Source organism: Metarhizium robertsii, assembly GCF_000187425.2.
Source record: "Metarhizium robertsii ARSEF 23 chromosome Unknown MAA_Scf_6, whole genome shotgun sequence".
In the NCBI taxonomy this organism is placed as follows: domain Eukaryota; kingdom Fungi; phylum Ascomycota; class Sordariomycetes; order Hypocreales; family Clavicipitaceae; genus Metarhizium; species Metarhizium robertsii.
In genome coordinates, this window is record NW_011942204.1 from 1,876,957 (window position 1) to 1,902,376 (window position 25,420).

General features: G+C 51.9%; 8 protein-coding genes across 8 annotated transcripts; 5 read left to right on the forward strand and 3 right to left on the reverse strand.

Annotated features, from left to right (window-relative positions):
- Positions 1-329: 329 nt before the first annotated feature.
- MAA_06280 (bifunctional aminoacyl-tRNA synthetase) lies at positions 330-2,065 on the forward strand (the record flags this gene model as incomplete). The annotated part of the gene is made up of 2 exons (XM_007824278.1): positions 330-751; positions 817-2,065. 2 exons carry the CDS (start codon positions 330-332, stop codon positions 2,063-2,065), a joined length of 1,671 nt encoding a protein of 556 aa, XP_007822469.1.
- Positions 2,066-2,289: 224 nt separating this feature from the next.
- On the reverse strand, positions 2,290-3,444 carry MAA_06279 (Acyl-CoA N-acyltransferase; the record flags this gene model as incomplete). The annotated part of the gene is made up of 1 exon (XM_007824277.1): positions 2,290-3,444. One exon carries the CDS (start codon positions 3,442-3,444, stop codon positions 2,290-2,292), a length of 1,155 nt encoding a protein of 384 aa, XP_007822468.1.
- Positions 3,445-5,574: 2,130 nt separating this feature from the next.
- MAA_06278 (lipoxygenase) lies at positions 5,575-7,806 on the reverse strand (the record flags this gene model as incomplete). Its single annotated transcript, XM_007824276.1, has 2 exons — positions 5,575-7,432; positions 7,493-7,806. The coding sequence occupies 2 exons, from the start codon at positions 7,804-7,806 to the stop codon at positions 5,575-5,577; spliced, it is 2,172 nt and encodes a 723-aa protein (XP_007822467.1).
- A 6,175-nt stretch (positions 7,807-13,981) lies between these two features.
- On the forward strand, positions 13,982-15,037 carry MAA_06277 (DNA replication complex GINS protein psf2; the record flags this gene model as incomplete). Its single annotated transcript, XM_007824275.2, has 2 exons — positions 13,982-14,060; positions 14,283-15,037. The coding sequence occupies 2 exons, from the start codon at positions 13,982-13,984 to the stop codon at positions 15,035-15,037; spliced, it is 834 nt and encodes a 277-aa protein (XP_007822466.2).
- A 1,175-nt stretch (positions 15,038-16,212) lies between these two features.
- On the forward strand, positions 16,213-17,080 carry MAA_06276 (GINS complex, subunit Psf2, subgroup; the record flags this gene model as incomplete). The annotated part of the gene is made up of 2 exons (XM_007824274.1): positions 16,213-16,326; positions 16,442-17,080. The coding sequence occupies 2 exons, from the start codon at positions 16,213-16,215 to the stop codon at positions 17,078-17,080; spliced, it is 753 nt and encodes a 250-aa protein (XP_007822465.1).
- A 2,049-nt stretch (positions 17,081-19,129) lies between these two features.
- MAA_06275 (EF-Hand 1, calcium-binding site) lies at positions 19,130-20,455 on the forward strand (the record flags this gene model as incomplete). The annotated part of the gene is made up of 3 exons (XM_007824273.1): positions 19,130-19,309; positions 19,397-20,134; positions 20,192-20,455. The coding sequence occupies 3 exons, from the start codon at positions 19,130-19,132 to the stop codon at positions 20,453-20,455; spliced, it is 1,182 nt and encodes a 393-aa protein (XP_007822464.1).
- A 328-nt stretch (positions 20,456-20,783) lies between these two features.
- On the reverse strand, positions 20,784-22,472 carry MAA_06274 (Naf1p; the record flags this gene model as incomplete). The annotated part of the gene is made up of 1 exon (XM_007824272.1): positions 20,784-22,472. The coding sequence occupies one exon, from the start codon at positions 22,470-22,472 to the stop codon at positions 20,784-20,786; it is 1,689 nt and encodes a 562-aa protein (XP_007822463.1).
- A 442-nt stretch (positions 22,473-22,914) lies between these two features.
- On the forward strand, positions 22,915-24,948 carry MAA_06273 (glycosyltransferase family 22; the record flags this gene model as incomplete). The annotated part of the gene is made up of 4 exons (XM_007824271.1): positions 22,915-22,982; positions 23,086-23,314; positions 23,398-23,817; positions 23,890-24,948. The coding sequence occupies 4 exons, from the start codon at positions 22,915-22,917 to the stop codon at positions 24,946-24,948; spliced, it is 1,776 nt and encodes a 591-aa protein (XP_007822462.1).
- Positions 24,949-25,420: the final 472 nt, after the last annotated feature.

Here is a 25,420-nt window from a genome sequence, read left to right on the forward strand (position 1 = left end):
GACAGCGCACGTGTGGCCTGAAATTTTGAATGGTGCCCCAAAGTGCCCCTCCTTCCAACGAAGGGAAAAAAAAGAAAGGCAAGCGTCGCGGGGCACATTGACCCCGATGCTGCTCCGACGACCACGGCAAGAGTCACTCAGAATCCCTTATCCTTTCCTTCCCCAAGCAACACTAGCCAAAAAGAACCTGCCTTCGCCCACGCTTGTGCTTCTATCGTTGTTTTATTTCCTCGGGAGAATCGAAGTGGTTCATTCATTGGCAATTTTTAATTCATTACGATTATCACGGTAGTTGCCAATTTCCCGCCACCCTGCTGTTCTCGCAAGACATGGACCTCCCCGCTGAACAGTCGAAAAGCGCCTTGAAGAAGGCTGAGAAGCAGGCCAAGCTGGCTGCCGAAAAGGCTGCAAAGGCTGCAAAGAAAGCCTCTCTTCCCGTTGTTGGAGGCAAGAAGGCGGACGAGATTATTGGAATTACTCATTCCAAGGCTGAGAACTTCTCGGCATGGTATCAAGAGGTAGTCCTTAAGGCCGAAATGGTCGAATACTACCATGAAATTTCGGGTTTTTTTGTTCTGCGTCCTTTGTCTATGCACATCTGGAGCACCATCCGCAAATGGTTCTCGGGCCATATCGAAGAACTTGGTGTGGAAGAAGCTAGCTTTCCTCTCTTCCTTTCCAAGACGTCGCTCGACAAGGAGAAAGACCACGTCGATGGCTTCGCGCCTGAGCTTGCTTGGGTTGAGAGAGCGTACGTATTGGATTGAACTTGCCAACGACTAGAGACGTGTTCTGCAGTCGCTAACAAACATATAGTGGTGACAAAAAGCTCGATGTTCCTGTCGCCATTCGTCCAACTTCCGAGGCTGTCATGTATCCTTACTACGCAAAATGGATTCGCAGCCACCGAGACCTTCCCCTCCGACTGAACCAGTGGAACTCGGTCGTGCGCTGGGAAGCTAAGCAGACCACCCCGTTCCTCCGAACTCGAGAATTCTTATGGCAAGAAGGCCACACTGCCCATCTGACTGAAGAATTGGCAGGGGAAGAAGTACTGGAAATTTTGGAGCTGTACGCAGGTGTGTACGAGCAGCTTCTAGCCGTGCCTGTAGTCCGGGGCAGAAAGACTGAGAACGAGAAGTTTGCTGGAGGATATTATACTACAACCGTCGAGGGATACATTCCTTCCAACGGTAGAGGTATTCAGGGAGGTACGTCCCATTGTTTGGGACAAAACTTCAGCAAAATGTTCGAAATCACAGTCGAAGACCCTCACAACAAGGGTCAGCACGTTCATGTGTGGCAAAACTCTTGGGGCCTGTCCACCCGAGTCATTGGTGTAATGGTCATGGTGCATGGTGATGACAAGGGTCTTGTTCTTCCTCCTCGTGTCGCCCAGACCCAAGCCATTTTTATCCCTGTTGGTATAAACAAGAATACCACTCCTGAGGACAGACAGAAGCATGAAGATCAGATTGAGGATATGCGTGCAACTCTGAAAAAGGCTGGTGTTCGCACGCAGTCAGATTGGAGAGAGGGCTACACCCCAGCCTGGAAGTTCAACGACTGGGAGATGAAGGGCGTTCCAGTGCGATTGGAGTTTGGACCCAAGGATGCCGCCAAGGAGGTTGTTTCCTTTGCTCGGCGCGACACTGGTGAGAAAGGAACCATCCCTATCGCCGACATTGCGACCAAGATCCCTGAGCTCTTGGAGACTATCCAAGCGGACATGTACAAGAAAGCGGAGTCCTCCTTCGCCGAGCACCGCAAAAAGATCACCAAGTGGGAAGACGTGCTTCCCGCCCTTGATGAAAAGAACGTTGTCCTTATTCCTTTCTGTCTGGATGGCAAGTGTGAGGACCGCATCAAGGAACTGACCACGCGCGCGGATGACAATCGAGATGTCCCTGAGAATCAAAAGGTCCCTTCCATGGGCATGAAGAGTCTTTGCATCCCCTTTGAGCAGCCCCAAGGGACCGAGCTTGTCCCTGGCGAAACTGCCTGCTTGAACCCGGAATGCTCCGGCAAAGCACAGAAATGGGTCATGTTTGGCAGGAGCTACTAGAGTATTTAACAAAGAAGATGATTTCGGCGCTCGGAGTAGCATGTAGTACAAGGAGTCCTGGCATTTGGGGGACAAGAGGAAAAGTGGATGTCTGTCTGATTTTCAATGATTTTGGCAGGGGATATTCACCTTGGGGTAGAATAGATGGATAAAATGACGATGATAAATCCGTGTTGTCTCTAGGTACCGTCTATACTTTGGCTACGCCAGAATTTATAGGGCTATCAACACCACTCAAACTTCTCATTGTCAACCCACTCGACCTCGGACACTGGTGCTTGACCAAACCATCTGAGGCTTGGAATGTTTGTTTGGTCCCGAACAATCAGTTTGCCCTGCAGGTGAGTCATATTTTCCAGCAGTCTTTGCGTCCGCTCATCGGGATTCCACATGTCTACCCTGGAGCAAAGCCATTTCTGGGCTTCGGTATGAACGAGACCCATGATGGCACCCAATGCCCTTGACAGGTCCTCATCGGAAATATTCTCATCCTCAAGGGCATAATGGAGGATATTCATGACGTTATCCTGGGGCTTTTCCTTGCCCCCATAGAGGATGTTGGACCACAGCATCCAGACGCGGGATCCGGGCGCGTCCGCGGGCGTGTAAATGGCCCCATGGACGGTCGGGGCCTCGCCTAGCAGGTAGTCGCACAAGAACCTCTCCCTGGCCATCTGCCACTCGTACGTGGCGAAGTCGGGCAGGACCGCCGCCCTCACTGTATACCCTCGGCCGGGAGGACGGGCAATCTTGCTGCGGAGAGTCTGCTCGTCCAGCCGGGCGACTTCCTGCAAATTGTCCCCCGTCACGAGGGTGAGCCGGTCGTCGTACGGCGTGGCAAAGGGCGCAGTGGGAAACGTCAAGTGTGCGCTGGGAAACGGCACCCACTGGTGGTTGGCGTAAAAGTCCCTTCCAATGTCGGAGAAGAGGATGGAGAACTCGGCGCGGCCGGGGTCCTCGGCCTGCTGGGCGGCGAGGGTCTCGCCGAGCAGGGCCAACATGCGGCCGGCGTAGCCCTGGCGGCGGAACTCGTCGAAGGTGAAGACGCTGGCGACGCCGTGGGCAGTGACGTCCCGGACGGCGCCGGCTGGATCGCGGACGACGGCGCGCTTGCGGTATGTTTCTACGGCGGAGAGGATGGGGCGGCCGCCCGGGGCGCCGTGGGCGTCGGTGCTGGTGGGATCCGTGAGGATCCACGAGGTGAGGCCGCCGTCTTTGGTGAGCTGGTAGGTGAGGAGGTGCTCTTCTCTGTCGATGTAGGCTTGGGCTGTTAGCCTGTGGCCCCAGATGGGCTGGTGGCGAGTCCAGATGTAGACTCTTTCATCTTTGGTGGCCTCGGTGAGTATGAGCGACTTGGACGTGGCGCTGGGCAGAGACATGGCTGGAGCTGGGTGGATGTAGAGCCGATGACGAGATGGCAATGCACAGGGGCAACGTGAAGAGGTTGACTTGACTGTATAACTCGGTTGCTCGATCGTCAGACGGCGGGGGTAGGGGGGATGTGGGGATGGGAATTGGGGAAGTCCGGGCATCGAATCCGATCGTGACATTACAAGTCCCTCTGGCCGTGGTGGGTTTTACATGATGGAGAGTGTTGTTCCTTATGCGTGGGATAGGTTGTTTGAGGCATGTTGTCCATGAGCTTTGATCTGGTACTTGGGCTTGAGCTTCTTTGCCTCTGATACCTCGATCAACTCGACTTCTTGAGCCACCATGACTGTTACCAGAACAGGAGAATATAAGATATTAAGCTCATGGAAAGCACATTGGTCGACTGAACTGGTCGGGTGTATTTTCCTCTCTCTTTCTTATTTCCCGAATCCATGCGTGAGTCAGTGACCAAGTCTTCTCCAGTTCAGCCAGCCTTATCGGACCACTTGGCTCTTCCTCAATTCAATACATGAAAAAGCCTTGGCTTTCATGGCAAAGTGGGGGGTTGCACTCGGACCTGGCTAGTTTGGCTAATGGCATAAAGTTTAGCCTCATCAAATGAGGTGATGCGTCGGTGGCCAAGCTGAAAGCCAAGTACGTGAACGGTTGGGAAATACGCAGCAGGATATTGACGCGGCGCAAAATTGTTATTGAACATTGTTTTACAACACCGGCAATGTCATGAAATCTCGTGGTATATATATATGTCGTGATGAGCTCCTGTATTCGCTCTCGTCTTCCATGCCTCGGAGAGCGTGCCATATTCAAAAGCTACCACAGACTACAGTCGTATGGTTCAGAAGACTGGTAACACTTCCATATAAAAGAGCTAGACCACTCATCTTCTGCGATAGTACCTGGTGTTGTCGGAGACGAATACAAGATCAAATATTTACCATCTCACCCGATTGTAGACATGAGGATTGACGACCCAACACGGGATGTACATTGTCGACATGACAAGGCGTGATATATCCACGGCGTTGAACTTGCCGGCACCTTGATCGAGTAAGACTCATGCCACCTTGATAGGTTGTTTTTATTGGTCTTCACATACTTGCAACCAAGCCATGTGTCAACGGCATCAAGAAACGACATCACCAGCAGTGCATACAGGCGCAAAAATTCATCGTCGACAATTAAACCTATTCCGACCGCAAAATATAGATATTTGTTTTTTCCAGAGTCGCATATTTAGTCCGTTAGTCGCCGGCATCATCAAGCCCGTCTTACACGACGGTAATGTCTTTTTGTTCACCTGGTGTATCATGCCCTGTCTCTGCGCGACGCTTTACATCTTCCCTCCTGGTCTCGCCACGGCAGACGCTGGCAGCTAGACCCGACAACCTCGACGTAACACGGCAATAGTTCCCGGCGTGCACTACCACCTGGGACGGCAGCGCGCCGGTTCGCGCGTCTCTTCGGCGGGAGTGTGCGGAACCGTTGCAGGCGAGGTGCACCCAGGCGAGCATGAGATGTGCCCAACGAGATTTTGTCGAATGTGCTCAAGGGAATGCTTGAGGCTGTGACAACAAATGGTCCTAATGGACATGTGCCGATATAAAGATAGATGAGGAGATGGCGGGCAGCCCAAAGAGCGTTGTGAGTCCCGACAGAGTGCGGACGCGGAGACCTCCATGACAAGATTGTTGGCTACCTATGTATATACATATCGTCTGTGGACGCATTTTCAGCGTCCCGACTCGCGTATCTGAATGGAAATGCCAGACGAGCCAGCTGTATCAGCTCTTTTTTGCACTGCGGAATCGTGTACTCCCCGACCTGGGCTCGCAGATTTTAAGATGCAACTACCAAGAAGTCGACGCGTCGCTGGCAAGAACAGTTCTGCTGTGTAATTTGGTACAAATTAAACTAGTGAAATCAGATGTCGTGGCACAGCACCTACAAAGGCGATCTCAGCGAATGTCATTATATTAAAAACCTGCTAGTCACCTACACATACAAGACAGTGAACGAAATAGACAAGGTGTCCGAGTGACAAAAGGGTAGAGAAGCAAAAAAGAAAGAAAGACAGACAAATGAGAGAGAAAATTGTTTCCAAGTCCATCATTGAATGCTTAGATCAAAATAGATACCGCGGTATTAGTTGGATCCATAACCATGTAAGGAATGCTTCCGTCATCCATGGCGTGGCTAGTAGCAAGAAACTCAACCTCCAATTTCCTAAGCTCATTGTAGAACCGCTCGCTGATGGCCCTGATTTCTCGGTCGGCCCTGTCGTTGCCATAATGCGCCCTCCACTGGGATTGCGCAAACGTGATGAGGCTGCGATCACTGGGTACCTTGAAACTAAGCAGCCAGGGAATCTGCACTGACAGCAGCCATTGCCTCTGCCTGCCAATGGGGAGCGCGTTGACGAGGTTTTTCTCAGTATACTTGTTGAGATCTTTGATGTTTTCGGGCATTTTGCTGCAGAGACAGGGTGGTTTGGCGAGAACAAAGGCCTGGTAGAAGTTTTGGAGATAATTGACGGCGGTGTGGAACGGCGCTGCAATGTGAATGCTCATGGTGACGGCATCGCACAGCTGGTCCAGGGTCCCGATGGTAGGGAAAGTCTTGATGAACCCGTTTGTCTGGACCTCCTTGGACCAGTCCATGATGTATTGGTCTTGCTGCACCATCTTGTCATCCTTGTAGTAGGTTCGGAGCATCGTCATGACGTATTCACGAATGCAGGACCACATGGAGACCATGTTCTTGGCATAGGCGTAGTTCTTGTACTTGGCGTCGGACAGGCCCTGTGCCGTGTTGGGGAAGCCTCGTCTTTTCAAGTCGTTGGGGATGTAGCTCTGCACAAAGTCAAAGTTTTCAAACTCGTACCGGATGAACTGATACAAGTAGTCGGGCTTCAGGCCGACCAGGTCCTTGATGATTTGAGGCACAAGGGTCGATCTGGCCGCGGCGTTGAGAGAGAGAGTCTTGTACCAGTGCGGCTCGAGTAGCTTGTACACAATGTGATTCATGGGAATGGTGCGATGTGTAGCCACAATCAGTGATTCCTCAATCATGTGCGCGCGGGTCAGATGAACGCCGATTTCGTGACGAATCCAGTCGGAGACCTGAGCACACGTCTTGGCATATCGCCACGGCCAGTCGCTTTCTTGCCGGTCGGTTGGGTCCGAGGGGAGCCTCCTTTGGTTAAAAATGACAACCGAGCTTGCCATGTTGACCCTGTAGTCGCAGACAATGGCAACGGGGTGTAGTTTGCCATCTGGATGAAGCTGAAACAGCGTCACGGCCGCACATGCCCAGCTGTCGTCTGATGAGGGTTCTTTGTGGTGTAGCTCTTCGTTGGGCCCAGCACCAACGGCTTTTCGAAAATAGCGGCAGTCTTGGACGAGGAGTGAGCTTGGGTCGGTGGCACCAAGGGTTTTGGCCCAGTCGTCATATCCGCCTCGCTCTGCCTCGGCGATAAACTCATCCAACAAGTCCTTGGGGATCTTCTCGATCGTAGTAGGGTTAGTCCCTGTAAAGGACTGATCAGCAAAGCGGCGATCGCCATACCAGTCCGCCAAGAGACCCAGGTTGGCTCCCTGCTCGATATCTGTCCCAGACTTGCGGTGGAGCTTGTTGTATGTTTCGTAGGCTTTAATACTGTATCCTTGATTCGCCGCATCGCTGACGTTTCCATTGGCAAGATCAAGAAGCCATGTAGCGGTCTTTCCCAGAAAGCTGTCAGGAATGACTTGCTTGATTAATATTTCAGTCTCTGCAAGACCCAGAGCATTGAAAATCTTCAACAAGGAAACTTGATCATCTTTTGGAATGTCTTGAAGGTGGGGAGGATACCGTGCAACGGTACCATTAGCGTTCTTCGGGTACGGCGAGTATTGGAAAAGGCCCCTTTTTGTCGAAAGATCTGTGTATCGAGGCAGCGTTGATTCAACTTGCATGACATCAAAGTAGGATTCGTAGCTAGACCGTATTAACGCGCGTGATTACAGCTAGTTCTGAGCCACCAAGTCTCACTCTCACCTTCGCTCAATTCGACTGTAAGCATGGGTCAATGCAGCCTGGGTTCCAGAGTATGTCCCCTTTGTGATGTTTCCTCCACCTAGAACTGGCGGTTTCTCCAGGTGCTCTGGGTTTGGCTTGGCATACAGCTTCAACTTGACCAGTTCGGTATTAAAGACACCAGGATCGATGTCGACAAAGGGTACATCTTTGATATCAGTTTCAAGTTCCCTTCTGCGTGCATCAAGGGATGGATGCTTCAGAATTTCATCTGGTTCAGGAATCGCCGGGGCATTGGGCGGCCGCAGCGGTAGATCAACACCAGGAATAGGCATCTCCGTGGTTGAAAGAGTTCGTATTAATATTCTCAAGCTCAGCTGGGTACAACTCAATGGGAGACAGGTTGTCGATTTGCGAAACAGCAGTGGACAGAATGCACGCAGAAGGAATTTATATTTGATCACCGCCTCCTTCACGTTTCTTTTGGCTTTATACCCCTACAGCGAGGGCGCACGGCACAGGGGGCACGAATACCGTGTCCCAAAATCTGACGTACGGTGAGAAGATGCCAATACGGAGGCCAGGGAAAGGTTACAGACGGCATGTGCTTGATGGCAACCATGCAGCCGTCAGCCTGAAACCTGAAATCTTATTCGCAAAAAGAAGAAGGGGACGAAAACGATGGCAGCGTCAGTCACATGGCTGCCATACTGTTGATTCCATGCTGCTGTACTCGTCAGACTTTGCAACTCGCTGTTTTCGCTCATCGCACAAAGTCGCACAGCGGAAAGCCTCGTTCAGCTCCTTTTTATTGTTGACTTCTCCTTTTGACCTCGAGTGTTAGCGCTACGAACAGTGGAGGGTTGACATCTCTCCATTGCCACCCAGATGGCAATGGGATGGATGGAAAGCAATGGCAAATCAACCATTCCTTGCAACTCACGATAAGACGTTACAACAGCCGAAACCAGTATCTGGCGTAAAGTATTTTCCACATTCAGACAAGGCTAAACTCAAAGCCAGGAGATTGTGGCTGTTTGCACTCTGAAAGAGCTTTACGGCAGAATCCTCGTCGAGTCCGGTGCTTCAGTCCCTGGCAGCGAAGTGAGCAGGCAAACTGAATATCTACAACGATGGGTGCATCAATAGGCATGGCGCGATGGAATCAGCCTAGTTGCCGAGTCGGCAACGTACAGGTTGGCCAGTTATCAACGCCGAACCGGGGCTGTGGCAATATGGCCATCAAGTCGGCATTTTCAGAGAGCCACCGCATCCAAATTTAGGGTGCTCAGCTGCAAAGTTAGATCTGGCAACGTGACTACTCCAGACGGTTTTGGCATGAGCCGCTGGCGTAGATGGCGGTTCAATGTTGGCTGGAGTTGCGGGGCCAAAGAATCTTGCTGTGGTTGAGGAAGTCTGAAGCACGACGACTACTGACCTATTTAGGTACCTAGGTGCCTAAGGTAACCAACCAGTCATCAATTGACAACTGGAGGAAGAAGAAGAAGAGAAGTGAGGAGAAAAATGCCGGCAAGACACGGACAGGTGGGGAGGGCATCTGGCCCCAATTGCAAAAGGGCACCGACAAAACAAATGAACACGGAAGTCACTACCCCGACGCCGGCGCTGCGCGGACGCCGCGAAGCCGTCAATGGACGTCTCTGGTCATTCTGGTCCCAGGCCGTGCATCGCACGTGACTTGTAAGCGCTTGCCGACAAACTGTACACCACCGCAAACTACAATCCGAACCTCGCGGTAATACTTCTGCCGAGAATGAAACAAAGCCATGAGAGTGGACGTACCTGTGTCGCGGCGGTGTCGCGGGCCGATTGCCCTCGATTTTCCCGCCCCCCCGGTTGAACCTGGATTTAGCCTGCCGGCTCGAGATGTGCCGTCCGGTTGTTGTTGCCTACCGAAGAAACCCACACCGGGAACGCCACGCAAGACCAAAGTCATCATTGAGGAGGCGCAGTAACATAGCACCCAAAAAAAGGATGGGATAAGGGTTAAGAAAATGAACTGTGGCCGTAATTTCCAAGAGATCTCGAATAATCGGGCTAAAAATATCAGCTCATGCAGGGACTTGCCAAGGACACAAGTCTAGCCACAACGCGTTGATCCCATCTTCACACCCCGAGCCAGAACGTAATGGGATTTCAGATGACCGATTGAAGATGATGGTGAATGTAGACACCCCCAGATACATGAAATGGGACTATGTACGTACCTAGGTAGTTGAAAGGCGGAACTCGTGTTTCGGCACCGCTATACTTGGTGGCACCCACACGTGTATACGTGAATACGCCTGCACTGCCATAACCCCTTACTCTACAGCTCTAACCTGTATTTTTCGTATGCCTGCTAAAAGAAAAGGCTGCTTGCTGTGTTTCCCCCAACATGTTACCGAGTACAGTTCACTGTTCGCGGGGTGGAGGGTGTGTGCTGAAACATACAAGCCCAAACCGTCTGACTGTGCATCGCGGAGACAGAATTTAGAGCGACCGTGGCACCTGAGTCGAGTAGTAGTTGCAGTTGAATGGATACAGCATGTACATTGGCAGTCTTAACCAAGACCGGAGCCATACTCGACGGCTCTGTAGAATCTCTTGCACGTGACTGGTAAGCCAAAAACATGAGAGTCGTGACCTCTAACTCGCCGCGTGTGTCGTTGCCAATCTATACGTACTGGAAAAGTCTATGTATGAATTCATTGTTCGTAGCACGTGTGGCTTCGGTTGCTCCAAGCCTTGGTCAAACTACCTGAAAGGCCAGATCCTGCAACAATTCATAAAGAGTGAGAAGTCTTGCGAGTAATGACAACGGAGCCCAAAGTCGTGCTCATATAGTCTAATTCCAAAAGCCTAGATCTCCTTGTTTAGAGCGTTAGCTATGACATGTTTAGTCCGAAGGCCCCCTGAGGGAAGAAGTATAGGTTGGGATTGGCGCGCTGGCGGTATCCCTCGGAAGTAGTGTTGCCAAACAATTCTGCCACAATTCATTCAAGACTTGTGTAGTTTTGAGAACGGTTACTGAAAAGCATCGGGTTGATCGACTCTTGAACACAGACTTGTTGGTGCCTGCTCAATCTCAACTTGGAAGTACTTGACAAAAGTAACAGTTTCCACTTTGTGCTTACGTGCCAACCCATCTCGAGACTGATCGGCGGATCATGCTAACGGTATGGCTGAACGAGTGAAGTGGGGGTCGTAAACTTGGAGACTTTGCCAAGCAACAATATACTTAGACTGGAAACACGTCCAAGCCTTGCATACTGCGGCATGGAGTCGTGAACGAGATATGACGCGAGGCGGAATGGCGGTCCGATGCTCGTCGGCGTGTAGTCAGCGCTCAGCAATCTGCACAAACTGCCTTGCTGTATATAGTCATCTACACTCCGTAAGTTTCACTGCATGCATGCGCATGCATGAATCCCGTCGCAGAAAAATACGCAAATGGGTAGTGTTCTCGCGCCTCGGATATGCGTGTTGGAAAAGTCGGGATTCTCATGTTACATCTGGAAGCAAACCCGATGAATGCGACAGGCAAGACCAACTCGGCCGCATCGGTTCATTTCACTGTGCCCTGCCGACAATGTCACCATGATCGGACAGACGTCGCATCAAGCCACCATGCGAATTAGCCTCACTTTTATTTCACAGTTGACCGTGGATATCCCCTAGAAGGTTTTGTTTCCTGTGTCTTGAGTGCGACCATTTGGGCGGTGGTGAAGGCGGATAAACCTGCGTCTTCACGTTTTGTCCGGGTCAGGCCGTGAGATGCTGCTCCACCCTACTCTAGGCAGTTTCTGGATGCCCGAGAGCCGGATTCGAGTCTATTCCTGGGGATGGCTTGCCAAGTCTGGCAGCCTTCCGGAGGGTGTGTCTCGTAGTACTCCGGAACGAAAAGTTTGTTCTAATTTTCCCGGTTGGTGTGAAGGTTCGGTCGACAAGGTCCGAATTAAGGCTCGGCATCAGAGATCCACCTTTTTGATTTCCGGGTGCCGAACATGTCGTTGCTTCAAACTGCCACGGCGAAAGGAAGATCCATGTACAGCGTATGGCAGGGAGTAGGCGGGATTGATGTTGTAGGTAAGCCTCCATGCGCAATAAGAATTGAATTGACGGTTTGCAGCACCTCTCAAGCCCGGAGGAGTTGCCAATTGCAGTGGGCATACCAGTGGCGGCTTATGCTGGTCTGACCAGCATCAATGACTGTTTGTGAATGGCTTGGGTCATGTGGCGTCTTCAGTCGACAGTTTTCTTTACAGGTCCAAATAGGCAAATAATACAGCGAGCTTTGACAAAAAAGAAGGACAAAGAATTCTGCAATTATACCGGCCCACGTGGACCTCAACCCCAGGAGTTGGCACGCCGCCTAACTCCCATTGCTGGTGTCCGGTTGGATCTGGTACTGGTGGTCTGGACGGTGAAACTGGTCAAGGCCTGTCTCTGGCGACTCTGAGATGACCATGCGGTTGCCAATGGGTTACAGATGACTCGAAATGGGTGCCAGATGGGTGCCAAACGTGGTGCAAGTGGTACTACCACGGCACTGATGGCGACGCGTGGTTGATGAACAGCCGACTTCCCGAGGCATGATGGAGGCGAAGGGAGGCGTTTGCCTTTGCTCGACGGGAATAGATTGCTAGAGACGCGTCCTGACGATACTGTTGGCTCGGGACCCCACTTCTCTACACCTTTCAGGAACTCTTAGGCTAAAGGTCGGCATCTGCATCGAGGTTAGCACACACACATCAGAGCGGGTCATTTGAGCCAGGCGTCTTGTCTCGTCCGAGTGGCCCATCGTCAAGGTATTGACCAGCTAATACGTCGGCTGTGAGCCGGATCAGCACAAGCCTTAGATCGAGAATTGCCTGTAGAACCGCCGCTTACCGGTTGACCCAAGTGCCTAAGTATCTACGTCGGTACGTACACCCACGGTATGTCAACCACAGTCGCTAACCCCAGGTCGGCGCTAGCTTGTTGCCCCGCTGAACCTCAGGTTGCTCTAGACCCTGCCCCAGTGACGTTCAAGTGCTGTCAAAGTTTCAATAGCTGGCACTGGGGCCAGCAAGAGGCACGGGCAAATTTGCCCCAATTCAAACGGTTGTGGTTTTGAGGTCGTTTGCCCAGTGTTTTCTACGACGTACGGTTTGCGATTTCGTGAGTTTGTTTCACCGAGTCTGGCCAAAAAAAAAAATCCGGGCAAGAAGCTAACGTGTATAGGCTGCGGACAGGCCGCGGTGGTGTGTGCTGTCCGTAACTGCTTGGATGCACGGTCGAGGTTCTGTCGTCACCTTGCTCAGCGATTCTACAGGCTGGCATTCTTGGAAAGGACTGATCGCTACCGGTATCGATACTTATCGTAAGAGAGTCGTCAGCTCGCCGGCGCGGTTCAAATTGGACCCCGTCGGCACATGTCAACGCCCCCGCCTGTCACAATAGTCATATCCTTCCTTTGGAGAAGCCTATCAGACCGGACCGCCCCCATCGTCGGTGGCATCAGCCATCGAACAGGACAGACATTAAACTTGGGTGCGGCCTGGCTCATTCGCCAAATGGGTCACAGAAGACAGAATACTACCAGGCAGTATGTTGGCAGGGCAGAATGACAACCTGTCAGCATCCACTCGATGCTGGCTGTCCTCTAGCCTTCAACCCCTTCCCCCGTTGTCAGAAATCTCCTGTGGGAGGATCCACTCTATAGGGCTGATATGAGAGTCCTGCATATGCCAGGCGCGTGGGCATGGAGACATCTGGACTGGAGACTTCATGTTCGCCCAACTACCATGAGTGGCCCCCGACGTGGCGGTTCTGTTGCTAGTCACTGCCACTCGTGGCCAATAGCTTCTCTCTTTGGTCGCCGAGGCTTCATCCCATGCCTATCTCTTGGGCCTCGAAGCACCAATGACACGTACAGACGGCGCATAGAGACATTAGTTCTCATCAGTCAACCTGCCCCGTTGCGCCCATTATGGAATGGTGGCCCTCCTATTCCCCTGCCTGAGTAAGTCATGTACAAACTCACTCAGCCCACCCCCATCTGAAGGTTGCCGACTGCAAGGTTACAGTGGTTCCTCCCGTGGCTGGCTCAGCCCCCGAGATTCTGGATATCCTGGCCCAACTGCCTAAGATGTGACGGAAATCGGGTTTCATTTGATGCGTGGCAACCTGCGCTGGAAAGGGTTTAAAAAAACACGTCTCGGCATGGCGTCTTCTCCAGGTCCCCAGGTTTTAGCATTATACCTACTTTGTAATCCTTCTCGGGGCAAATACCCCCGTCCAATGTTTCCTCTTTCTTGGCTTCGCATGTCGATTTATACTCGTATTCCCCATTAATTATTCGGTACTGGCTCTAATCGTCTATCGGGATGCCTGACGAGTCTCCAGTATCAGATACGCAACTCGACCAGTGAGCCAAACACTGCTTTCCAGAAAAGTTGCATCGTTTTGTTAACCCCCCTTTTCTAACCACTGTCTTTTGCTAGAAGTTTACATAAAGGAAACTTAATGATGAGCTTTCCTATCACCAAGCGAAAGCGCGCGACGCGTGCCAAGTTCGCCAAAGTACGGACTGGATGTGTCACTTGTAAGTCTTGAGCGTTTGCATCAACGTATAGAACCCCTTTTCTCTCCCTGTTCAACGTTCCATCAGTAGTAAAACTGTTAGACTAACATTCACCGTAGGCAAGTAAGAACAATGTGCTCGTATATCCGCCCGCTTGTACATATACTAATACACACCACAGGAGACGACATGTGAAATGCGATGAAACCAAGCCGGCTTGCAAAAACTGTATCAAATGGGCAGGGTTTTGTGGTGGCTACGAGCCTATCCTCAATCAACCCAAGTCGCCCGCCAAGCAGGCTTTTGTGACACCGCGAAGTCCCGAAATTGACGGCACATCATCCCCTGAAGAGCTAGATCTCAGTCTGTATGATTGCGGCTATCAACTTCAACTCCCTGAGAATCTCTCCCCTCCAGAATCAATCGATTCCCAAGCCAGCTCCCACGGATGTCCGAGCTACCAACCACAGCCTACAGGACACTATTTCACCGTCCCAGACACCCGTTCAACGTTCGACGACACATTCTGGACCTTCGAACTTCCCCGTCTCGCTCATGATAACCCCGCAATTCGCTATGCCAACATGGCAGTTCATGCTCTCCTATTTGCCAGGGGCCATACTCTGGCACGCGCCGGAAAAGTCACCGAAAGGGACCACTACGGAGAGGCCTTATCTTGCCATGGGATTGCACTGCAAGAAGCCAGGCAGGCGACGACGGGGTACATGGACCTCCGTGAAGCAGTCATATGCTGCATGTTTTTTGTCATCTTCGAGACAATAAATGGGGATCGGGAGGCCGCACAAGCGCATCTGCAAAGCGGCCAAAGGATTTTAGAGGAAATTGACCCTGAATACAACGGCGCCGAAAGGTTTCGCGAGGAGCTTCGCAACGTTTTACAATTCCTCGCCCAGCAAGCTCGGGAGTCTGGACTCGATGAAGCTAATCAGCGCGGGGGCGACGAGGGCGGCAACATATTGGATACACTCATGGTATGATGGAGATTTTGCCTCTGTCTCCCTGAATGCGGGCTACTACTCTCTACTTTTTTTTTAAACCATCTTCTTTCACAAGCGCAGTGTGACTTTTGCCGTTATAAACACCAAAGTATGTTTTATTTCGGGGCGGAGAAAAACAGGCTCCCTAATGGGCTGGCCCCGAATTCAGCGGGAGCTTTAGAAGGATCAAAAGACGGAGAATGGTTCCAAGCGCTGTTGATTTAGATGAAGCAGACATTATTTATTGCTGGAAAGACTTCCACGTAATGGCACCGATTCTGAGAAAGCCTCGTCATTGTTTCTGCAACTTGAGAGCTGATGCTGCCTCGTGAACTCCCCAGACCAGACACACGACTCATTGCCATGGACGGCCGCTGAGAATTGTACCGTACTTTGATGAATATTTAAATTCCGTCCCTGAGGCTACATATGTAGCGTGACTCCATTGTGGAACTTCCTAGATGGGTTTGCTTCCAGTTTCCTCGGTTCATCCCGAATCCCAAGAGACTGGACCAGCGGAGAACCCCCATTGCAGCTTCTGTGTGTAACGCTTGGTCGTGGAAAAGTCTCAAGCGCTGTTACACAGCTTTCTACACATGTGCACTCTTACAGCTCCAAGATGTCTCCCGACTCCGATGCTGGGATGCTCAAGCCAGAATGCACACCTGTTGCCGTATTCGTTCAAAGGCGGGGCATATGAAGTCAGAATGAGTCACGTCCATGGTAATATTTTTTTGGACATGGCTGGATTATGCAACTGAAGGGCATACTGGAATGCAACGGTTGCGTGTAGCCTGAAATAAGCACCGAGGGTGGCAGCTGTCTGGTGCTCGGTAGGAGGATCCTGGATAACTACCGTCGACATGTACCCGCCCATCGGGACGGGGAGTCGGAGGAGAGCGGAGCTTCAGAGGCCCGATACCGCCGACTAGCTGTGGTGGATCAAGGCCCCAATGTGACATGGATTGACGCTTGCATTGAGTCTGGTTCTTGCCCGAGAGTCAGTTACACGGCATGCATGGCCAAGGTGGTCATAGTGGAGCCAAGTCTCTAATCATTGAACTGAACGACCAGACGGGACATTGAACGAGGGGCAGTCGGACGTCAATCCAAACTCCAGAGTTTCCGCATCAGTACGCGACCACACGCGCCTGTCGGTGGCAGTCCCGTCAACCATGGCCCTGCGTCTGCCCCCGGGACTGGTTCCCTCCGAGGTAGCCTTTCTATGTGAAATGGAGCTCGTGACTGTTGTCCCAAGACAGCGGCTAGAAAGCATCCATCTCCTCGCGGTACGTGCAGCTGCGCCGTCGCGTCGCCGTCGCGGGTCGCATGTGCCAGCGAATCGACCCCGGCCAGCCAATTCTCAAAGTTGTCCCACGATGACAAACTAATGCAAAAACTCAGGGCCAAACGCCTCAGCTGCGTCCACCCAGAAGAAGCAATCTCCCGCTCTGGCTCGCGCTGCTGCTCAAAAAACAACGCCGCGCCAACATCGTGCCGCCGCCGTGGATGCATCCCGACTCCCTCCGCGACGTCATCCACCACGAAACCAAGGTCGACACCAAAGGATGGGCTCCGCCGCCTCCGCCGCGCTCACGCGCCGATTCTCTGGGAAACGCTACACGCATAAACTCCTTGTCTGGCAAGGAGACCATTCTCTCTCCGCCGTTTCTACCGTCGTGTACGGCCGACGCGCCGTCGGGGGCTTTGCCCTATCACTGGTTTGAGTTGGCAGAGATGCTGCTCGCCCACGCAGGCGATGATATTGCTTCGGCGTCGGAAGTGCGGTCGTTGCTCAGGGACCTGCAGGAGGTTCGGGCGGCCAAGATGAGAAGCAGTACGGCGCAGCTGGAGAGTGGTGTTGATGGAGTGATGAGCTTGAGGGGCGTGGGGGCCATGGAGCTGGCCGAGAGCAGGGGATTTGTTACGGGCGTAGTGGAGGGTGTGAGGACGATTGGGGCAAGTGCTGAGGCCATGAGGCGAGAGGAAGAAGAGCAGGGACGGGATGATGGAGAGGCAAGCGACGATGATATGGGATTATGAGACACATGGCTTGAAGTTCCTCGAGCTGTTGGAGCCTCTGTTGGCGATTGCTTGTCGCTGGGGCTGATTATTGAGCCGTGGACGGACAGACTTCTTCCGCGCACAGGGGATAACTGGGCGTGCGCTTGAAAGGTGGCAATTGGGCAAGAATTGAGCAAGGCATGGCGAGGCGTTGAACCAGCAGGTTTGCTCGGAAGTATAGGTGTGCCATGGAGATCGAAGTTATCTCTCTAATTGGCATTGTGGCCATGTAAGACTGCGACATCAAACAGCAGGGAGAGCCATGATCAATCCAAGTTCGTCGATGATATCAGCTCTGCGATGAGCATGACGCTGGCGTGCAATGTCATCCACGGGCAAGCACAATGGTACACGGTTAGCAAGATCATCTAATCACTCCGTGTGCGTCTTTGCAGTCGTTCTACTCACGGCAAAGCCACATGAGGATACCCGTTTCTCCTAGGAGGAGCATGGCAACATGGACGGAAAGAATTAAAATTAAAAAGTGAAAAAAAAAAAAAAACATTTTTAAAGACATAATAGCCATTTGACCCTTTCGGCAGCTTATCATCTATCGAATGAATGATGAGCCAGCCCCCTACCCAACGACACATAGAACAGACTGTAGAAGACGCCGAAAGCTGGCATGCCACTGCACAATGCACACCTGTAAACGCCTAGGTGTTCCTGAATTCCAGTCTAGATCCAAATATTACTTCCCCTTTTCGCCCGCCCGTAATACCTCCCGAGAAGCCAGAGGTACGTGGATGCACTGTTGGTCGGTCCACACTTCGTATCAATTCCAGACATACTCAATGTCCAAGGCTGAACAATATGCCGGCCGTGAGCACTGCAAATTCTGTTGGGCCAAGTTTAAGAAGGCCGCATATACCGTCGCATTGTTGAAAACAGAAATGACAATGGACTTGGTCACTGGGCTATACCGCTCGCACCAGTTCATCAAACCCCTCTTGGCACGGTTGAGTTCCTCAAGATTCATGCTGTTATTGCCGGCAAAGCATCCCCGGTGTGTGAGGTTCTTTGGAAATCTGCTTGCGTTCCTGGCCGGCATCGGCGCCACGTCGCTGTCGATTTTGTATTAGGTGATGTTTAGAAACATCTCCTCTTAGGCTCCTAGTTTATTGTATGTGAATTGGTCTACCCCGTTCCCATAACTGCTGTCGAGCATCCAGCAGGCGGTCGTGAGGGGTTGAAGCAACAGAATGAAGAGCCTCATGCTAGTTGTAATGAGAGCCATCGCGCCCGTTGGTGTTGTGGCGTACAGATATCCCGGGTAAGGATATGAAAACCTGTGGGCAGTTGTTACATGACTGTTTTGCAACAAGTTTCCTGTTTTCATGCAGGGGCTTGAAGAATTTCCCGGCGTCGACTCAGCATAATACGTGATTCATCATTGCGAGACATCCCGTAAAGCATCAAGGCGGGCATTATCAAGTTGATTCCATACAGCTGAGTTCGCGCAATCTAGTATGCTTATTTGTTTGGTTATTTGTCTGCTCAAGGTCACTGATGTGAGAACTCCTAGTAGGTACGAGGTGGTCGCGTCCATGCCTGGTGGATTGTATCGACACATGTGCACTCACAGTCCCTGTTGGTAGTCGCGTGCAGACCTGACGGGCATGCTTGAAATGCGGGGGCTGATATCTCGTGCTCAGACACCATTGGCCCCAATGTCCCCACCACTAGGGCTAGTGTCCGTCAAGCATCTGCACCCAGCAACCCAAGAACCCCATCCATCCATCTACCCGTAGGTGGGCAACAAAACAGTCAAGGAGACTAGATCCATGTGGAGACAGTTGACGCTTCAGGCTATCGCTAAATTAGGCAGGTTACCAGTGCTTCCTTCTGCACTTCCATTTGCATGTGCTGTCGTCACCTCACCCGCCTGCCTTCTGTTTCATTACATACTTAAGTTTACCTCCTGTCCCGTCATCCCACAAGCTCAAGTGCTCTGATCAACGCCCGCAGACACTGAAGCTGCGCGTCATTGAACCCCGTGTCTACTGAACCAGAAAACTCTGACCCAACATGAAATTGTCTCAAGTCTCGGCACTTGCGGCATGCGTGCCTGCAGCCACTGCCCGCTTCGTTGAGCTCATGGAGGCTGACCACGTTGTCCTTCGCCCTGATGAGCCAACCTTCCTGATCGAAACCGCCCCCGGCAAGACGCAGTGGGTGACGGAAGAGCAGAAGTGGGAGCTTAGACGAGTAAGTACACGCCATCTGCAACCTCGCACATACCTGAGATGCACCACCTTGGTCGATGGCTAATCCTCCGTTGTCTGCTCGTGATAGGATGGCCAACGCTTCATGGATATCACCGCCACCAAGGACTTAGGCAGTCAAGGACTGCGAATCAAAGAATCTGTAGAATTCCCAAAGAAATGCGTCAATCAGGACGAAGTCAAGAGTTTGGCAAAGAATCTTGATACAGCACCAATGAAGGCCAACCTCGAAAAGCTATCCAGCTTTCACACACGCTACTACAACTCCGAATGGGGCCTAAAGTCTTCAGACTGGGTGCTGGAGAAAGTCAATGAAATGATCAAGGAGGCTGGCGCCGACAAGACTGTTACCGCCCAGAGCTTCCCTCACACTTGGAAGCAGCATTCCGTAATTGCGACTATCCCGGGACAGACCAACAGCACCATCGTCATTGGTGCTCACCAGGACTCCATCAACTTGTGGCTCCCCATCCTCGCTGCCCCTGGAGCCGATGATGATGGCAGCGGAACCGTTACCATCATGGAGGTCTTCCGAGCTTTGCTAAAGTCCAAGGATGTCGTGCAAGGCAAGGCTATCAACACCATCGAGTTCCACTGGTACAGTGCCGAGGAAGGAGGTCTGCTCGGTAGCCAGGCCATTTTCCAACAGTATGAGAAGCAGCAGCGCGACGTCAAGGCCATGCTGCAGCAGGACATGACTGGTTACGTCAAGGGCACTTTAGACGCAGGTCTCCCGGAGAGCGTTGGTGTCATTGTCGATTTTGTTCATGCTGGCCTGACCAAGTTTATCAAGACGGTCATTGAGCAGGTATACATATAATCATTCGTGTCCGTCCTGGATGACCTGAAACTGACAATGTTGTAGTACTGTGCTATCCCTTGGGTCGAGACCAAGTGTGGCTACGCTTGTTCTGATCATGCTTCAGCTTCCAAGGCTGGATATCCGTCAGCTTTTGTTATCGAATCGTCCTTTGACAAGTCTGACCCCAACATTCACACAACTTCTGACCTCATAGAGCATCTTTCATTCGACCACATGCTACAGCATGCTCACATGACCCTTGGCTTTGTTTACGAACTTGGCTTCCACAATTTTGCAAAGGCTGTCGAGGGTGACGGCGAACTATAGGGTGCTCGCTGATACCCGCCGGAGAAGGAGATGGATACATGGAAACTAAACATTACGTTAACCGAACGTATCGTCAACTTGTAAACTTGTGAAAATTGGGCTTTGTTTCGTAAGACTTGGTATTTTGGAGGCTTGGTCTTTCGCACAAACAAGACCCCCTATATAACGCCCGGTTGATGCATGCCTCTTTCCGGAGATGCTCTAACGAGGTAAACTCCATCTTGAAAATATATATCCAAACGCCAATCAATTATGCATGATTTTTCCCCCCTATGATTGCATCCAAGTAAGCCGTCATGGGTCCCTCCCACCGGTATATACGAACCCATCACTGAGCCTGGCCACCGTTGGGTGGCGGTTGCTGTTGAGCCCCCCAGCCGTGCTGCCCATTCTGTTGCTGCATCTGGCTCATCAACGCCGCTACAAATGCAGGATTGATAATTGCGTTTGGAGCGCCCGCCTGGCCTTGACCTTGCGCTGGCCAGCCTGGAGGAGGCGGTGGAGGCGGCACAGGATATTGCCCTGGAGCCGCTTGTGATTGCGGCCAAGCGGGGAGCTGGAAGCCAAAGTTGGGCATGACTGGCGGAGCAGCTGCTTGTTGTGTAGCAGGCTGATTAGGTATCTGTTGAGAATTCTGCTGGCCGCCCTGGGGAGGGAGGGAATAGCCATCTCTCGACGTGTTTCCGTATCCGCCCCGACCGCCTCCTCTCCCTGCTCCTCCTCTGCCTCGACTACCTCGGCCTCTGACATCTCCGCCGCGACCACGTCGGAAGCCAGGTCGAGGAGCGGGTTCGTACGATTCACTAGACGCGAGTCCGTCGCCAAAGCCGGGAGGTCGAGCCAACGGCTTGTACGGGCCGTCGTCATCATCATCGTAGTTTAAACCGCCGTCCGCAGAAACCTCCTGACTCAAAGGATGCGGTCCCCTGGCCGCGCCGCCGGCCTTGTCTTCATTCTTGCTCCTCCACTTGTCCTTCTTCTTTTGTTTCAGCGCCCTCTTGTACTCTGCTTCCTTCTCGTCGTCGGAAAACTCCATCTCGTCGTCGCCGACTTCCTCGTCGTGGAAATTACTCGCGTCCGAGCCCTTGACGTTCCTTAGCGGCTGGGTAAAGACGTACGACGCGTGATCGACGGGGTAGAAGACCTTTGTGCCGACTTCCAGGGCTAGGTCTTTGATTTCTTGCTCGGAAGAAAAGTACACCGTGTACATGGGCTGCAGGACCTTGCCGATGGTTTCTGCGACGGCGCCGATGACGGCGCGCTCGGCGGTGCAGAGGGCGGATCCTGTGTCGAGGACCTGATATTCACCTGGGGTGATTGCCTTTATGAGCACGGTGTTTTCGACAATGTGTTCGATCGAGCCGAGCTCTTCGATCTTCATCTCGCTGGTGATGGTGATGTCTGGCTTGGGGACGATTTCTTCTGCGATTTCATTCTTGGTGCGTAGTCGGGCTGCACTTGACCCTTTGCCGTGGTCGCCCTCGTCGTCGGAGCCGCCTTCTGCTTCCATCAGGAGGCGTGCGGTTTCTTCGACGCCGAGAAGCTCGTAGCCTTCATTGTCGGAGTCTTCGTCTGACGAGTCTGAGCTACTTGACTCCGAGGACGATTCGTATGGTGAAGAGTCGACTTCCCATTCGGGGTGTTCGCTTTGGTCGTTTTGGAGGGCGACTGTGTTGATTTGCGGTTGGGGCTGCTCTGGTGCATTGTCGGTGCTGTCTAGGCCACCGATGGCGGCTTCGAGCGCGCCGGTGAGAGATAATGGGCTGTCGGGCTGGTCGATGATCATTGCGTCGGGTTCTCCAGTCGCTTGAAGCGCGGCTGTTGCGCCAGCAGTGTTGAGCTCCTCGGTCTTGTTGTCGCTTTGCTTGGGTTGAGAGGTCCCGTGTGGCTCTGATAAAGCAGGTGGTGCTTCTGTCGCATCGACACTAGCTGCAGCTGCCAGGACATCTGCTGGGAGAGGCGGTAATGTTTCATTAGGCTTGGCTTGCCCTAGGCCGGGGATTTGAAAGCCAGACATCTTGGTGGTGGTGATGTGCCGGAAGACCAGCTTCCAATGGTTCCACGAGTCGCAGCCGGAGATTGGCGCTGACGGAGATTGATTGCGAGAGGTAGGTTTGCAGCGGTCCGTACAATGGTTTTTCAGAGTCGGAACAAACTACAGTAACTGATATATATGCGCCAACCGATGTCAAAATAAAAACAACAATGATAAATGGTGGGTTTGCCAAAGAGGATTCAAAAAGCTGCAAACTCGTCACCAAAATTGGACCTAGCGAAAAAAAAAAAAAAACCAAATGTCGTCAATAGGTCACCCAGTCAGTCGGTGGGTCCTTGGTTTGCATTTTCCGCCCCACCTCACTACAGCCCGTCCGCAACGGCCTATGTATGTACAAACTCCCAACCGAATGACGACACCTCTCAACATCCATCAGTTTCATGGCTCGTTGCTGCTCGCAATCATGGCGCCCAATCCTTCGCCACAACAGCGAAAGTTTGAGCACCCGGCCTCAAGCCATGCTAAAAAGAAGTTCGTCTAATTCACATTTTAGTTTGTCCATGTCTTGCTCCCCTAGATTCGTATGCATTGGCTCATGGCGCATGTGAAATGCTAACTTGGCTTGTTCTGATAGGCGCAACGGCCCCTATCCAATCCAGCCCATCACTGCGTTTTACGTCTTTTTCGCCGCTGGCATGATCGCAGCTCTTTATGCTCCGATCCAGGATTGCGACGAGACGTTCAATTACTGGGAGCCAGCGCACTACCTGTCCCATGGATATGGCCTGCAGACATGGGAGTACTCACCAGACTTTGCTATTCGGAGCTGGCTTTATGTTGGGCTTCATTCGATAGTCGGCAGCGTTCGTAGATTGCTGCCCCAGTCGTCAAAGGCAAGCTTGATAACGTTACAAAGCGTCTTTTATCTGTGGCCTGACTATTTTAGGTGTCTGAATTTTACTTTATCCGCTACGGTCTTGCCTTTGTTTGCGCCCTCTGCCAGACTGTCTTGTTCAAAGTCATCAGCCTTACTATGAACGGCAGGATCGGCATGTTCTTTTTAATATCGACTGTCATCTGTCCTGGAAACTTTCACGCTAGCGCGTCATTCTTGCCATCCAGTTTTGCAATGTACATGTGTATGCTTGGTGCGGCGTCATTTATGAACTGGCGCGGCGGTATCAAGACTGCACACGGGATTTTCTGGTTTGCTGCTGCAGGGATTCTTGGATGGCCCTTTGCCTCGGCACTCTGCGCTCCTTATCTTTTGGAAGAGTTGGTTCTTGTCCTTTTCAGCGATAAGGATGCTTTCATTGAGTCCATTATTCGGTTCTTCCGTGGCGTGATTGCCGGGTTGATAGTTTTGGTGAGTGCAAAAAAAAAAAAAAAAAACTTGTGATACGGTGCTATGCAGCAGCCCAAGACTAACGTGCTGCAGTTCTTTGACTTCTTGATCAACCTCTTCTTTTACAAGAAGATTGCTGTGGTCAGCTGGAACATTGTCAAGTACAACATCTTCTCATCAACGGGCGGCCCCGATTTGTATGGGACCGAACCTTGGACATTCTACTTCAAGAACCTGGCACTCAACTTCAACATCTGGTTTGTCCTGGCACTATTGGCATTGCCGCTATTTTTACTCCAAAAAGTCATTTCACCATCGGGACAGGGCTTCCAGTCCGGCCTGCGTACCGTCGTGTTTGTGACGCCATTCTATATGTGGCTAGCCATCTTCACAGCACAGCCTCACAAGGAAGAGAGATTCATGTATCCGGTGTATCCGTTTTTGACTCTCAATGCCAGCATTTCTCTTCACATCGTCTTGGCAGCAGTTGGAAGTACTGACCCGAGCACGATTGCTGGAAAGATTCCTGCTCGACTGAAGTTGTTGGCCGTCAGCGCTATGATGCTTTTGGCTTTAGATGTCAGTCTTGCTAGACTTTACGGCATTTATTCGGCATACTCTGCCCCGTTACGTATCTACTCCCGACTGTGGCAATCCAGCCGCGGTCAAACACCAGTGGGCAGGGAAGAAGATATCGTGTGTTTCGGAAAAGAGTGGTATCGCTTCCCCTCATCTTACTTCCTGCCACGCGATATGCATGCCAAGTTTATTCGGTCTGAATTCCGCGGTCTTTTGCCTGGCGAATTCTCTGAAGCGAAGATTGGGTTCGGCTTCTGGAGTGGTACGTGGCTTCCAACGAGTGGCCTCAACGATCGAAATGAGGAGGACCCTGGCAAGTACGTCGACATCAGGGCATGCTCGTTCCTAGTCGACACCCAATATCCCCTGCGAACTGAGCCCTTGCCCCCGAACGAGCCGGACTACATAGCCGATAAGGACACGTGGGAGGTTGTTCAATGTAAACCGTTCTTAGATGCTGCGAACACGCATATCTTGGCAAGGACGTTATGGGTTCCCGAGCTTGAGATTATACCAGAGAAGTTTAGAAGAAAGTGGGGGCAACATTGTTTGGTACAGCGTAAGAGGGTCTAAGGGAGGTTGAAGTGAAGATTGCATTTGTATACTGGTGACTCCGTTGATGGGAGGTAGGTATCTGGATTGTAGATGAGGTATAAAGCACACAGAAAGTGTTAGACGCAATGCAGTAGCAACATGGGTTTGAGGAAAAGAACCCCAACTCGTGGCAAGATTGAAGAGTATTTCATTTCAACTTGATACTTGTGTGTGTTGTGGACGGCGGAGATGCGCCCAGAATGCCGCAGAGATGGAATATGCATATTTGGGTGCTGATTGACACTGATGCTGAGAATACCTGTGTCTGGTGCATGTTGTAGCCGAGCACTGGGTAAAAAAAGAAGTTGCTGCGGTCTCATCGAGCCAATTACGGGTTCGTTGAACTAGAGTCAGAACTTGGCCATCTGGTTGCCAAGTGGCGTTGCTCGAGGGTCAATCGAGTTCGGCGCAAACCGTCCGTGGTCCAACCCGTACCCTACGTAGCAGCGGC